The 17,027-nt window shown below is 39.9% G+C and overlaps 1 protein-coding gene across 1 annotated transcript in view; it reads left to right on the top strand.

The window, feature by feature from the left end:
* LOC118214376 (aspartate, glycine, lysine and serine-rich protein-like) overlaps positions 1 to 17,027 on the top strand; it is a 158,392-nt gene that overhangs the window by 125,661 nt on the left and 15,704 nt on the right. Inside the window, exon 4 of the mRNA XM_035394286.1 lies at positions 8,487 to 9,851. Within this exon, the coding sequence (XP_035250177.1) occupies positions 8,487 to 9,851 (1,365 nt within the window). The remainder of the gene's footprint in view (positions 1 to 8,486; positions 9,852 to 17,027) is intronic.

Genomic DNA, 17,027 nt, shown 5'->3' on the forward strand with positions numbered 1-17,027 from the left:
GCAGGATCATTGATCTGTACTGTTTCGTTACATTACATTACAGGCATTTGGCAGACGCTCTTATCCAGAGCGATGTACAACAAAGTGGTTTTGTCATGATTGTGTAAAAATTTTGTCATGATTGTGCCTTTATTTGATCACGTTTGATGACTCTTTATTTTGTGTTTTGCTTCAATCTTTGAGTATATAAGGGGAAATTTGCATGTTTATCTTAATGGCACACTTGTGCCTTTCAAATAATTCCATAATCCATGTCTCTGTTGTGTGTTGCGACAAAGTTGTACGGCTTTATTTATGAGTAGTACAAACCAGGTGGAAATTGCCTTTTTAAATGCTTGGGGTTAAGGGGATAAGTATTGTACCTATTTTTACTGGGAACCAATGCATGTTATGGGTCCATTTGCATTTGTTAACGTATATGTAGAAGTGTGGGATCAAACATATTATTCCATGTAAAACCACTAAAGTAAGAATGTTTGTTCCAGACATTATAAATGACAATGTAACATGGAAACAATATAATTCTCTTGGATTCAATCAACATTGCCTTATATCATAAAATACTGTTGTTTTAATACTGTAAAAAGGTTATTTTAAAATTAGATATTTAGCTTCTCATTTAGATTGGAATGAATGCTTCCTCTTTTATACTAAATTGCAAATTATTACTATTATTATTATTATTATTATTATTATTATTATTATTATTATTATAACAAGAATAATTTATTGAATGCGATTGAATTCTGTGCATGCTTCATTTATAATTTGTGGTTTCTGAGTGGCTGAGTTTTAATTGAATCTTTCCTTTGTAAAATGGAAATCTCTCAGGCCTGGGACACAGGCCAGAATATAAGTACATTAACCATAAAATCATAATTTTCAGAAGGAAGAAATACTGTCTCCACAATGCACAATGATTGCAGATACAAGGTGCAAAAACCTGTTTTATCCCTCATAAAAAAAACCAAGCAGAAATAAAATAATACCCCTTTGGTGATGAATTTTAAATTCACTCACATTTGCATTGAAACCTTCAGTACAACCAGAATTCATAACTTCAATGATAATGAAGTCCTGCAATTGTCAGATAAGTCCAAGGTGTTCTTCCTTTGAGAGAAGGCCAACAGTAATATGTATGAGTCATTTGCAATGTAAAACAAGCATAATTACATATCCAATATGGAAAAGTATTGTGTCTTGAAAACAATGCTATTTATAAATCATTGCCTCATTATTTTAATGAGATTACACACTATAGAACATGAAGACGCTACAATGAATTCACAATGTGAAATGATAACTCTTTAAATCGTGCTGGAAATTTTGATTTATTCATAGATAAGAGAATGTTTTGATGTACGTTTTTGATGCAAACACATATAAATTGCTGTTGTGTTGTTTTTTTGGGTTTTTTTTTTGGAGTACAGAGACTGGTTTGAACATTTGCATTAAAAAATGACATGTATTGTTTCTCTGGGTCCAGTTTTTATGATAAAAATTGTCTCTTCCCATTCCATTTCAGACATATTCAACTCCTGAAACAAAGCCGTCAGGAACCTTTCATTATCTTGTTAGTTTTGATAGCAGTGTTTATATTGTATGTCAATGTAAGCATACAAAAAGGTTTTGAGGATTTTGTTCTTTTTGGAGGGGGTTAATCAGCAGTTCCTCTTTAGGCCTTGTGGCGCTCCTGTGCACTGCAGAGATGTTCAAAGTGTTAATGAATATAACTAATAAACCTCCCCAAACAAATAGGACCACTCAATATATCCATGAGCTCACATGCAGGCAGTGAGCTGTCTTCGATGTAATCTGACTCAGGAGGCAGGGACAGATCGCAAACTCAACATGGTGGAGAGGCGCCTCTCCTAGGAGAGGATTTATAGACACAAGCTTTTTCTCACCCCTCTCTGTGCCCTCTGTTCTTTATGGGTGAAGAGAGGGAAGATATGTAGTGTGTAATAAACACAATTTAAGTCTTTTTCGAAATACAAATATCAGCACAGAAAAACAACATTAAAAAAGTAAAACACCACTTGGAGGGGAAGGAAAAGCTGTTTACTAAATCTGTCCATAAATGTCCTCTTAAATCATTATCACAAAAGTTGGCAGAATTTAATTTGTGCTTCTTTCCTAACTACTGAGCTGTTGAAAGAAATGTTTTATGCTCATCCCAGCTTTTCTGGTTTCCCCACTACACACCCAAGGTGTGGTACCCTTGCTTTTTGCATGCAGCATTTGGCCTGAAAAACAATTATCAGAATTAGTTTGAGCAAAATGTATTCTGCAAGTGCTGTGGAGTTTTTCCTCTATGGACAAAAATCCTGAGTTTCAGGATTAATAGTGATGCTTCAGAAGTTTGGTTTGGAAATGGTTTTCTCTGGAAATCTCAAGCAAACTGATGAGATACAACATAGCCAACTGCCAAGCAACAAAACTGAATTGGTCTTCGGTTCTCATTGTCAACTTTCATTTTCCTGTTGTCAATGGCCATGATGCAGCAAAAGAACAAAATGAACAATGTAAATTTGAACTTGTGCCCCATTCCCCTGCTCAAACAATATTAAATATGGCTTTGTAAATATATGGATGTTAAGCAGCTTCCTCAATTTAGCCGTTACAGTAGTCTGCATGAGGTTAGCACTTTGTCAAGTCTCCTGTGGAACACATACAAGATGGCATCTCAAGCAGAATTGAATGACAGAACCAGACAAATGATAGTAGAAAAAAAAGATTTCTTCAACATTTCAAAAGCTGTTTGCTTTTGCAGGTGTTTCTCCAGAACTGGGCTGCTGCAGGTGTGCATCTCATGAAAATGTAAGAACGTGAAGCTGAATAAATATTCTACAGATATAGACAGAAAAAAAAACCCTGATTTGTTGCCAGCGATAAGAGCATTGTGTACACAAGCATTTCAGCTCTATCCAGAAATGCATTCAGCTCTCTGTAAACCACACCAAAACCAGCATGACCTGAGCATGGGAAGGAAGCAAAAAATTCAGACAATTTTGCAATTATTTGAATGCAAGTGCCATTCTGGGAAAGAAAAACAGTGGCTGATTAGCGTCTCTCATAATAGCATCAAGAATGTTTGCATTGTGTTAATAATTTCAAATTCAACAAGGAATAAAATCTCTTTAGGGGTGCTGTATTGAAAATAAATAATGGTAAGGAAATTTTAGAAAATCAACACAAAATGCAAGATAAAATAATTAATCAAAAAAGAAGGCAGAGCAAAAAGGTTTGTTGTTGCTCGACCAGAGTGACCACAAAGTATCCTGGTCCCACATGCACCCAGTTTCTGGCATGCTGTGAAGTAATTTAGGACCACTTTCACTTTTCACTTTACGTCAAATCAGTTCCAGTACTTACGTTGTTTTATCCCAACTGCAACCCACCAATAATGCCCATATAAAAATATAAACATTAATTATAACATGTTTAAGAATACAGTAATTGTTGTATAATGTGTCAAGGTAACACCGGAAAATTACATAGTAAATATGTATTGTATATTGTGTCACAGTAGAACCATAAACATATTAAAACATGCTTGAGAATACATGTATTTAATGCTTCAAGGTTAGATTGTAAAATAAGATAAGATTGTAAAATACGTACAGAGAAAGCTTTTAAGAATAATTGTATACTGTTTAATGTGTCAAGGTATGACCATAAAAATATAAGTGTTTAAGAATGCAGTAATTACTGTTGCTTAATGCATCAAGGTGAAACCGAAAACCATGTATAGAGAAAGAGAGAAAAGGTATTTAAAAATAATTGTGTATTGTAGTTTGATGTGCAAGAGCCTAGAATAGGCTACAAAAACATAACCAAAATATGTTTGCCATGAAAAATACAGTAAGAAAACAGTGAAACATGAATGCAGTGAAACAGCTGTATTTACGGCAGCGTGTGTTGGGAATAGTGTAGCCTATTGTACCACGAGCTGTGGTTAAAAGACAATTTATAACCTCTCTCTCCATTCATTCTTATGATATTAAATAATTTGTTATCCGCCCCTTAAATAAATTTCCCTCTATATGTTGTTTCATAACACTTTGGTTTTGTAACTGCAAGGTATAGCAAGGACCCCTGTATGGACACTTGTGAGGAATCATGCTAATTGAGTACATATTTTGGCAGCAAGGTGCCAGTTTGTGGTATCTTATGTTGGGAAGCAAGGTCTGACACTTCTGTCTCCCACACACATCACCTCAGAAATTGTTTCATCCTCTAGGCGACTGAACGTGCCAGCTTCCCTAGAGAGATTAGGAGAGGGAAGCTGAGTAAATGATTGCTTGCTAATCACCATTCTTTTGAATTAGTAGGAGCTAAAGATACCATTAATACCAAGTCAACTCCTACTTTTATTCTTGTTTTCCCACATTAATATGGTAAAGCACATGTTCCTTTTCCCTCCCTCCCTCATTTAGATCAGGTAGAGGATTCTGATTGGGTATCTGAAATAGGATGAAAGTAGTGAGGGCATCAGGTAAACTGCAAAGCAGAGTTTGCCCATCAGAAGTGAAGCTGTTTTATTTCTTGTGTGTTTGAATCTTGTGGTCATTGTGACTGCTATGCTCACATGCCACATTTCTGAGACCGTTTGATCCTGTTTCTCAATAAACCTTGGAAAGGTGGTTGTTCATGACACTCAATTTATTTTTGCCAATTCATAGTATTGTTTTTAGTTTGTGTTAATAAAGTATCCATCCATCCCTCCATCCATTATCTATACCCACTTATCCTGGGCAGGGTCGTGGGGGGTGCTGGAGCCTATCCCAATATGCATTGGGCGAGAGGCAGGAATACACCCTGCACAGGTCGCCGATCTATCGCAGGGCACACACACCATTCATCATTCTTTAATTAACCTACCTGCATGTCTTTGGACTGTGGGAGAAAACTAGAGTACCCAGAGGAAACCCAAACGGACAAAGGGGCTGCGTCCGAATAGTCTTTTTTGCTTAGGAAGGTTCCTAACTGAGTGAAATGACCCGGAAGTATCTAAGCGGCAGCCATGATAAGAGCTGGTCGAATTTTCTAAACGCTAAAGAAAAGTGCTTCAATGTTTCCCTTCTTATCTCTTTAGCATAGGGCACACTGGACCGTCCTTTACGAAAGGAAAGGAGATAATGCCGTCCCACAATTCCTTGCGGCAGCAACATTTAAAGCGATGCACCATTCTGCCGTTCACGAAAACAAACGATCAACATGACTGAGTTGTGTGGTGGTTCTTAAGCTATTATATGCATAGGCTTGTAATCAGGTCATAATCAGCATATTAGCCAGAACACAGAAGTCTGTCTTTCAAGAAAAAAGGGATATCAGACGTTTTTAACCGGATGATGTTTTTAATTCAACACGTTTGAAACTTGAAGAATGATGATATGTACAGTAGTAAATGTGTAGGCCTAACATGCTATGCCTATCTTGCATTAAATTTAACAATTATTTTCATACAATCATACTAACTGGGATTCACGTCGATAAATATGAGTGAACAGGAGGGTGAGCGCGAGCAACCATTCTCAATGTGACAACCATTTCGTTTCACTTTTGTGACTGGTAGCCTATATTCCTTTTTTAATTTCAATTCCAACCTTGGTAATGAAGTAATATTTTTCACTGGTTTGTCCACATTTATATAGCCTGCATGAAACAACCCGGTAAGAACGCACAGGGCAAAGTATCTAAGATGCGCTTTTAGTAGTCCATCTTCGGAACATTGTAGTTTCGCCACGGCAGACCCACGTCAATAACATCCGCCGTCACATAATTACGTAGCCTAGTGTAAGTGCAGTCGGATTCTCTTAGCACTGCGGTTGTCTTTTCCTAAGTCCTTATGAATTCTCCTTCACATCTTTCCTTGACCTCATGATGTTTTCCATCGAAGTCAAGGAAAAGTGGTTAGGACAAGACATAGGATGTAATTTTTTTGACTATTCCGACGCAGCCAGGGAGAACATGCAAATCGTCCTCATCAGAGTTGACTGATGATAGAACTCAGTATAACTGCCTAGCTATCAGTAGTTCACCTGCATTTATTTCAATAATGTATTTTCAACTCTGTACCTCAAGAATATAACAATGTAATATTATGTTACATTTTATTTGGCAGCGGCTTTATCCAAAGCTACGCACAATGACTGCATACTGAAGGACGCTGGAAGAACTACAGAACACAGGTCAGATAAGGTGGCTACAATTTGCGTGAAGTACCAGTTATCCATAGCCATGAACATATACATGTTACATTGTATTTGAGAAAATAAAGAGGCTAATATATGAATAGGATACAGATAACTTTGAGTCATTCACTTTACAAGTGTATTAGCTAGCAATAATATACATATGGCCTGCTAATGTTCCACATACGATTTCATGTTTACATCACAGTTCTAACTAAATGTCCAGAATAGCTAAATAGCAAATGAGAAAACACACAAAATAGTTGCACTATGGAGTACCGTACAATGTTCTCACACATTAAGGGGTGCACTCAATGTAAAAGATCGTAATAACACTGCCTAATTAATGTTGCCATCTATATGGAATCATTATTATTGTTAAAAATGTGATTTTAAACATCTCTGACCACCTCAATTCTTTGCTTGACATATTGCTTGTAGCAGTGGTTCCCAAGCTCAGTCCTGGCGTACCCCTGTGTATGCTGGTTTTCGTTCCAACCACAATTGCAATGCCAGAATTTTAACAAGTTGTAAAGTTTTCTTAATTAGGTGCTTTTCGTGTTTAGAGGGATTATTTACCCTCTTCAACCACATTACGTCAGAAATAGCTAAGCATTCCATGAAGAATAAAATCCCCATGTTCATACTGTGCTTATTGTGCAACATTGCAAACAATTACATTAATATGAACTTGGGAACTTTATTGTTCATGGCCATTTTTGACATGATGTGGCTTAAGTGGGTTAATAAAACATGAAAAAAGCAAACATGAAAAGTACCTAATTAAAAAAATGAACAACTTGTAAAAATTCTGGCATTGCAATTGTGGTTGGAATGAAAACCAGCATACACTGAGGTACTCCAAGACTGAAGTTGGGAACCACTTGTAGCACTCGAGGGTGCTTCCTCAATGGAGGTGTGGGTGAGATTGAAGACAGAGGAGGAGACAAACACAGAGCCTAGATGGGCTGCAAAAGACCTGCATAGTATACTTTTAACTAGTTACCCAATTTATCCAGTCAAGCATGAATGGCAATAATTAATGCCTGAGTAATTATAAATAATCTGTTTCATGTGGTATTCTGATGGGTGATGAAGTCAGGCAGAATTTAGAAGTTAATAACAAGGCCTGAATCCAATCAATAATGTCTTTTACCTTTCCTTTAAAGATTTTTGAATAAATTAAAATTAGTTTTTTTTTTCTTTCTTTCTTTTCTCACAAAGACAAGATACATTTGATGGTTTCTGACCTCAACCAAACTGGGATTGGGAAGAAAAAGAAGAAAAAAATATTTGCATTTAATTGTGACAATTAAGTGTGCATGGAATCCAGGCTGAGAAACTGTTTCAAGTCTGCAAAAAGGGGATGTTCAAAAATCAAAACATCAAATAAAATAAAAAAAACTTTTGCACAATGCACATTTGTTATGGAATGTTTATTTGAACTGGTAATGGCAGATCATGCACATAATAATGGGGAAAATAAGCTTTTTAACACTTGAAGGGCAATCAGCTGATTCGCAACTCCAATAGTAAACTTGATAAGCGGATCAACATTGGCATGGTACTAACCCCCTTAATGAGGTGCTACACATTAGGAAATGAAGACTAATCAATATATTATTATTATTATTTCTAAACAATGATACACTATATCTTTACAAAGCTCTCATATTCTCAAAAGCATTCTCCAATGATTTTGGAAAAGGATGAATGTTCTCCTCAGAACACCAGCCAGCACCATCCTGGCAGCAACTTAATTAACAATACAATGCAGCCTCTTCCAAATGTTGTTAACTTTAACTGGATTGCTCTAATTGAAAGCAACTGATTGGCAGGTCTGATTCGATTGAAAAGTCTTAATTTGTACAAAACATCTGAAAGATGAAAACGCAGGAAATAAAAGCACAACCCTGATTATGCAAAACAGGTGTGTCAATTGAACAGGCTACCTTTCAGTGAATATTTAGTAACCATTTGCCATAACAAGACAAATCATCTTCATTGAGATCACCTGGGGTGCTTTAGTGATTAGCTATTGGTTTTTTTTCCTCTCTTGGTGAGAGGGTATATTAGCTCAGGCTTCTTGGCTGTAGTTGAACGTTCATTGTGTGATTGCAATGGGGTGGTGGCATTTGTTTGGTTTTTTGTGTTTGCTGGTGCTTGATGGAGGTAATAATAATTTTAAAAAAATAATAATAATTTAAAACAAGGCATTAAGTACAATCCTATTTCTCAAATCTGAAGCGTTTCCTTTGATTTGTATGCTTAACTTTGTTTTGTTTTAAGGTCATCCACTCATTAATCCTGGTGTGACCCTGGTTGGTGAAGACGCAGACCGATCCGGGGGTGCCACAAACGAGCCCGGCAACTCTACCGATGCGGCCAAAGGAGGCGGCGCCGACGACCCTGACGCAAACAAGCCCGGCAACTCTACCGATGCCGCCAAAGGAGGCGGCGCCGACGACCCTGACGCAAACAAGCCCGGCAACTCTACCGATGCCGCCAAAGGAGGCGGCGCCGACGACCCTGACGCAAACAAGCCCGGCAACTCTACCGATGCGGCCAAAGGAGGCGGCGCCGACGACCCTGACGCAAACAAGCCCGGCAACTCTACCGATGCGGCCAAAGGAGGCGGCGCTGACGACCCTGACGCAAACAAGCCCGGCAACTCTACCGATGCGGCCAAAGCAGGCGGCGCCGACGACCCTGACGCAAACAAGCCCGGCAACTCTACCGATGCGGCCAAAGGAGGCGGCGCCGACGACCCTGACGCAAACAAGCCCGGCAACTCTACCGATGCCGCCAAAGCAGGCGGCGCCGACGACCCTGACGCAAACAAGCCCGGCAACTCTACCGATGCCGCCAAAGCAGGCGGCGCCGACGACCCTGACGCAAACAAGCCCGGCAACTCTACCGATGCCGCCAAAGCAGGCGGCGCCGACGACCCTGACGCAAACAAGCCCGGCAACTCTACCGATGCCGCCAAAGCAGGCGGCGCCGACGACCCTGACGCAAACAAGCCCGGCAACTCTACCGATGCGGCCAAAGCAGGCGGCGCCGACGACCCTGATGCAAACAAGCCCGGCAACTCTACCGATGCCGCCAAAGGAGGCGGCGCCGACGACCCTGACGCAAACAAGCCCGGCAACTCTACCGATGCCGCCAAAGGAGGCGGCGCCGACGACCCTGACGCAAACAAGCCCGGCAACTCTACCGATGCGGCCAAAGGAGGCGGCGCCGACGACCCTGACGCAAACAAGCCCGGCAACTCTACCGATGCCGCCAAAGCAGGCGGCGCCGACGACCCTGACGCAAACAAGCCCGGCAACTCTACCGATGCCGCCAAAGCAGGCGGCGCCGACGACCCTGACGCAAACAAGCCCGGCAACTCTACCGATGCGGCCAAAGGAGGCGGCGCCGACGACCCTGACGCAAACAAGTCCGGCAACTCTACCGATGCGGCCAAAGCAGGCGGCGCCGACGACCCTGATGCAAACAAGCCCGGCAACTCTACCGATGCCGCCAAAGGAGGCGGCGCCGACGACCCTGACGCAAACAAGCCCGGCAACTCTACCGATGCGGCCAAAGGAGGCGGCGCCGACGACCCTGACGCAAACAAGCCCGGCAACTCTACCGATGCGGCCAAAGCAGGCGGCGCCGACGACCCTGACGCAAACAAGCCCGGCAACTCTACCGATGCGGCCAAAGCAGGCGGCGCCGACGACCCTGACGCAAACAAGCCCGGCAACTCTACCGATGCGGCCAAAGGAGGCGGCGCCGACGACCCTGACGCAAACAAGCCCGGCAACTCTACCGATGCGGCCAAAGGAGGCGGCGCCGACGACCCTGACGCAAACAAGCCCGGCAACTCTACCGATGCCGCCAAAGCAGGCGGCGCCGACGACCCTGACGCAAACAAGCCCGGCAACTCTACTGATGCGGCCAAGGGCAGCAATGACAACTCTGGTGGGACCTACCACTCTACAACTGAGTACAGTGGCAAAGTTGGCATGAAGTCTATGTTTCCTACATCTGCTATTACAGCAAGGTGATTGTTGAAAATGCAAATGTGCTCAGAGCACTATGTAGTTTATGCCTTTCACAATCTTGGTAACTCCTGTACTTGAATGACTTCAATGCCAGAACAGTGTTTGCTTAACGTCGGTCTTGTGCTTGGATTTGTTTAATAAACTGGTTGTAACATGTTGGCTTGTCGGTCTCTTCCATTGACCATTTTGGTTCATATGCCTGTTTAAATTGCATATTTGCATTTCAGTTCATGAAGCATTGCTTTTAAAAAGGTGCTTAACGTGTGGCTGTCGTCTTTATAGTTCATGCTTTGGAAACATGCCTCATGTGCAAAGGCTGTTCAGTAGCGTGACATGGCTTGAACGAGTACACTTTCTGGTAACGATTAGAGGAAAGGTAGCAGTATCACTTTGTGTTGTGCTCATGTGGAAAATGACGATTTCCTGGAATCGTCATGCTGAAACTTCTGGAAGCCCAGAATGATCTAGAATGGGCTTAAATATTCTCCTCCCCCTTCACTGGAACTAAGGGGCTGTGCAATGGCTGGTTGCCAAGGGGAAAACATCCCGTGCCTGTTAAAGGCTGGACTAGGGTACCCACCTTGGATCAAACTAGGTACAACTTCCATTATGACTGGAAGCTGTTTGCCCCATTGTAAACTGCATGGATTTACACTTCAACTTATCCTCTAGCGGTCCCCATAGGCACTCCAACAGTGTAGTAAAGTGACTAATACAATGAGCTTCTAATTGACATTAAAAATTAGATTATGGGGAAGGTCAGGAAGGAAAGTGAACATGGGTGTAAGTGTGAATGCTGTTTGCAGCATTTATTTGAGCCAGTGATCCTCATTCCTATTCCTGGAGAGCCACAAGATCTGCTGGCTTGATTACTCGGCACTTGACTAGCACAGCAACCAATTGGTTGATTTACACAGTAAATTCAGGTCACCTGGTATCTAAGGTCTGAATCAGTCATTGCTCTTAAATGCAACAACTCTGGTTCTCCAGGACCAGATCAACCATCACTGCAATTAAAAGAACAATGCATCCATATAAAGCTTTTTTTTTTTTTTTTTTTTTTTTATAAAGCCCCAATCAAAGACTCCTGGGGCCTCATGTCCTTCAGTTTATACTTAGTTTTAAGATCATTTCTGACTGCTTATGGTTTTTATCAAAAGATACTGAGCATAAAAAAAACCTTGCTTACTGAGGTTCTAAGATGCCCATTTGTAACTTTCACACCTATGATCTATAAATCTCTAACTTAAAATTGACAGCACCTGAACATGCCTTACAATCAGCGATTTCCCCTTATAAAATGTTAATACAAATGAGGGTTTAGTCAGGAATAACTATGGACCAAAAGAGAAAAGCAAACTTTTTGGAAGACGAGATCACTGCAATGGTAGAGGAGATTAAAGACAGGCAACACGTATTATTCGATGGACTAAACAGTGGGTTGACAAACAAAGCCAGGTAATTTAGTAGTGTGTTCCTGCTGCAGTGAACAAATTGTTCATAAAGCTAATGCAAAGTTCACCACAGGCTTGGACGCATATGTCCCAAACTGCAATATCCCTACATAGCCAGTAGGAAAATCACTTGTCAAGTCTAGACTTTGCGTAGAGAAGATCATTTCCACGTCAAAGTAAGGTTTTATAAATAACTACTTGTACGTGATTTTCTGCGTAAGTCATACTTAAGATCAAAATTGATTGTAAGTCAGTTTTATAAATGAGGCCCCTGATTTGATTTAAGGTCTTGATTGAATACCATGATTAGTACTTTTTAATTAACTGTTTTTGTGCAAGTTATATAACTGCTCTCATTCACATTTCTTCTAACAAAACCTAACATGGCCCTGTACAACATTTTCAAATACTGGAGCATGTCCATGGTAGTAAGCAATCAAACTGAATTTACACTTCAGTGTCATTTGTAAACATTGCTGTCAATCATCATATGTGCTTAATTAGTGCCAATTACTTTACCAGCTTAGATTGCTGAGGTGGTGCAAATGGGATAATTGTTTGAGAAGTAGCTTTACAAAGAGGCTAACGCAACCTCTAGCTGGTGTAAGATTGAAGTAGAGAAGAAGGGCGACTAGTGGCCCTAATTATAATGCAAGCAAATTACTGTAAATTGTTGTTTCCTAATGACCAGCAATGTTATTTGCAAAATAAACTGAATAGGACTCGGGTGCTGTCCTTATACGGTTACAGAGTGGACAAATGATGTAACTTTATCATTCCAAGACTCTATCTAATTTACTTCCCAGATAAGGAACCTCGATGACCATGAAAAGTAGACAAGCATTTGCTAGCAGACCATAATCGAATGGTTTTCCTTTGAACATCTGCATTAGCGAAACTACAGAAGCAATCGAACAATATAATTTTGTGAGTAGCTTGGAGTTGCTCTGAAAGCCACGGATGCAACTGGTGAAACCCATGCTGGGTATCTCAGTTAATGATAAAACAGCCAGACTTAGCTACTTTCCACACGTGAAAATGTTACCCAAATGTTACCCCTATCAAGAAGAGCGGTGGAAATGGGGCACTGACTTGCTTGTGTAACAGCAGGTTTTTACCTACTTCTGTGTCACGGATGAGGCCTGGGCTCCCGGCAAGTCGAAAGAAAAACTTTCTCCTTTAGGTGACGTTGCATGGCTCTTTTTTTCGCACAAAAAGCAGTGGCAGAACTTAGTTCGTTTTTTTTTTTTTTTTAACAATAGGACTAATGTAATGTATCAAATGAAGACAGAATGTTTGGCTTTAAATATCAGAAATTGTGATTTAATGTTCATTATCCCTGTAAAGGTATAAATAAATGATTGTGCTTTGTACATAAACTGATATAAACTATAGTATGCATTGTATCATTGTATCTTATTGTTAGACTGTATATATGTACCATTGTTTTTGGAAAACATTCAGAGCTTTTAAAATGCTCCAGAGCTGTGCTTTGTTTGTTTTTTTGTCTTCGTGCAGATTTGTTGGTATGCTTGTGTGGCTGACTTCTGTTATAAATTGCATTGTAAGTCTTTTAAGTAAATTGAAAACTACAATGCAACTCTGAGTGAAAGCCTTTTTTTTAAGCACAAAAAGCTCTGCCTGCAGTTCTTTGCTGTCTTTTTCACTTAATTTCTCCATTATTTACAAAAACCATGTCACCAGCTGACACTACGAAAGCAATTAAGCTGTCCAAGCACAACCTAAGTCCAGCTCTTACATAGAGCCCATAGCCTTTGATGTGTTTTCTAATCCTCTTAATTTCATGTACTGCAGATTATGAAAATCAAATAGAAATTTGGAGACCCAGGCAAATGAAATAAGTGGGACACACATAACATTATCACAATATTTTCATGCAAACTGGCATCTGCCCCTAAGCATTGATTGACATGTGCCGTAATATAATGTCATGCTTCCCTGAACACGAAGTGGCTTTTCAGCCCACATCAACAGAGCAAAAGGATGTCTTTCAGAATGGCTTAAGGCCACATGACTCCTTGTACACCTGTGGTTGGCCCATTCAGGGCTGCTATCCATTACCTGTTTTCCACAAAAGTGCCTGTTTAACTGAGACCTTAAAGGCCCCCAGCTATTTCTTCTGGGGTTACTCCACAGAGTAGAAAAGTATTCACCATGACTATGACTTTATGCTTTTCACCAATTGGGGAAAATCCAATTCTATAAGTTGGTCCCCGCTGCAGAACGCAAGCTAAGAATCACCCTGAGTACCTAACTCAGATTGTGAGACTCAGACACTGGTGGTAAATGCTTGGCCCCTTCCCATGGGATTTGGAATGGTGATAGAAAACCTGCTAACCCTGACATGCCTGCACTCCTGCTGTCACATCATTGATAGAAAGATCCATTTGTTGATGATGTTTCTCAGTGAGGCCTTCCAAAGCTCCACGTGCTCCAACAAAGATGTCCAAGACAATCCAGCCTTTAATGTGTTAAGGAATAGCAGTGCAAGGTTTTGGCTAGTGACGTTTGCCAAGAGGCCTTCAGATGCATAGAAGATTAGGCACAACTTTTGCACGCGCTTGAAATTGTCCTCAAATTTTACATATTGATAAAAGTAAGAGTAACACCACCGCTTAGTGAGTTAGTTTTATTGACTGCTGATTCCCAAATGCTGATTGACAAGGGGAAAAAACATTTGAGTATGTCAAATGTTCAAAAAACATTTTGACTGAACCAAGGGCCACATCATTCTAGATTCATCTTGAATACAAATCTTTGTTAATAGAACACATGGAAAGGAAGGTCACAGTTTGAGATTGGATTTCTTTAAAGGGGACATGAAGCACTTGAAAACTGTCGTTTATTTTAGCTTTTTTAGCAGCTGCTAGCACTAGGGCATCACCATCTTGGAACAACCTAGGTTATAATAGGTTGTATTATGAAGCTCATTTAAAGTCAGTTGTTCAGCAAGAGGAATGCATTGAGTAGCCAAGGTGAAGTAACTGAGTGACCTCACATGCAAACATCAGACACATACTAAAACCCCCTGGATGTGTATTTCTGTACTTGGCAGGACCCAGTAGTTCAAGTACAGATTGATGCATACTTGTATGCATTCTTCTTTTCCAGAGATAATTACGATAAGCATAACAGCCATTAAATTACCCTAGCAGCTATTACTCATGAAAACAGAGGACTTTGTGTATAAATGTGAGTATCTTACTGATAGCAAATTTGTAATCGTATGCATAAGGGAACACAGTCTACCGTAGGTGTCAAATCTGGGATAACATTTCTTCCTTATGTTCACCCCATTTTCATAAATATTTGTTTTTTTCTGTCCACTTGAATTCCAATTAGAAATGCTGAAATCTTGGCCCATCACTTAATTCTGGCTAAATAGTATGGAACAAAGCGGTAGACACATGTGACACCACACTTACCATAGCTGAGGTGTGCCAGAATGGGGGACAAATATCGTAGTAATCAGTGAATTACAAAAATGGTGAACATGGTAGAGTACCTATGTCTCTTGGTGAGGTCCAGCTTTTGTAGATGATGGGAGATTTGGTTTGATTTATAGGTAGTGCCGATGAACATGGGTCCTGGCGCATGTGGGTGGGGCAGACTGGCAAACAGAGGGTAACCTTCCTGGGGGCAATAACAGTGGAGTGGGTAACGTGCTAATGTTAAGCATAGAAAGGCTCATCCAATTGCAATCTCACAAGGGACAGGGTTGGGTGCAAACATATTATTACTGGCATTTAGCAGATGCTGTTATCTAGAGCAATGCAGATGCAAACATAAGTTTGGAAAATATATCCCCATTATTTTTACAATGTTTTTTCTACTAAGTAATAAAAAACAATCATTCTTATTCTTTTTTTTTTTCTTTTTTTCACCTAAAATAGACGGGAATGTGAATGCCCATGCTGGTAAAGTGCAAATTGATTCCATGGGACAATTGAGAAATAACAAAGACAAATTTAAAGATCCATATTTTCACAACAGGACCACATAGTTGAGATTGCTATCCTGCTGAGGATTCATGAAATATGTATTCCTCTTGAAGCCCGAAAATATTGAATCTGCAGATTCCAGTACTAGCTTGGAAAGACTCTGCTAAATTTTATGTTGTTTGGTTTCAGCCACTAAACATCTCCTTTCCCTTCTTTTACGGAAAACCTTATTCACACATATGTACTAAATACATGCACGAGTACACGTAATCTGCATATATGCAATACTCTATGTGTGTGTGTGTGTGTGTGTGCGTGTGTGTATGTTTGTGTGTGTGTTTGAAAGGTCTGTCCAAGCTAATGTATTAATTTAACATGTTAATTAAAAGAAAATAATTAACACACTTTCTTATAATTCCAATTTCCACCAAGCACTCATGTTGAGAGTAGTATTTGGTTAACAAACAACCAAATCTGATAGCCCAAACCAATTTTTGGTTGCCCAGGAATAAAATGGTATGCTGGATTATAGTAGCTGAGATTTTTCTGTAAATCCAGGTTAGTGGCAAATTTGAATGAAATGAACCACAGCCGTGAAGTGTGGCATTTTTTTCAAACTCATTACGTTTTATTGTAGGAACTCCAGAGAAATAAGACTCTTTGGCATACTGGTTGCCTTTGTTATTAATTGGTTACATTTCACTGATTATGCATAACATGTGCTAATTACATAGTTGTAGAATTGGACGTTGTAGAGGGAGTGAAATATGTCTGATCTGCTTGCATTATCATATTAATGTGATAGTAATGTGATGCATTTTCTGTCACCAAACTGTTAATTTATTTGTGGTTAATATATTTATATGTTCCAGTTGTTGTGCTTCATGGAGAGGAGTATATCAGTGGAAAATATGAGAACTGAAATAATCTGAAGATCTGAAAGGCATTTGGAATCCCCAATCCATTAATATTTCAGTTTGAGGAAGTCTGTTGGGAAAGAAATTTCTGAAAGATGTGGTGCCAGAAAGTATTTATTTATTTATTTATTTATTTATTTATTTATTTATTTTATATTTTATTTTTTATCTTTATGCAAGAAAGAAGCCAAATTCAGCAGTGCAGTATCGCTAACTCTGTCTCTACCTAGCCAGCCATACTGCACCTTTATTTATTTATTTATTCCTTCTTACAACCACTTTTGCTTAAAGCCAGTTTATTCTGGCTTTAAACAAAACACCCGGTAGTTTGGCTAAGCAAACAACATTTAGATTAATTTAAACACCCCGAGGCTTAATGCATGCTTAATATAGAGGTATTATACAGCATACACACAGATTAGAGTGAACACATCTGTTTCTCCTG

The sequence above is a fragment of the Anguilla anguilla genome, chromosome 15 (genome assembly GCF_013347855.1).
Source record: "Anguilla anguilla isolate fAngAng1 chromosome 15, fAngAng1.pri, whole genome shotgun sequence".
Classification (NCBI taxonomy): domain Eukaryota; kingdom Metazoa; phylum Chordata; class Actinopteri; order Anguilliformes; family Anguillidae; genus Anguilla; species Anguilla anguilla.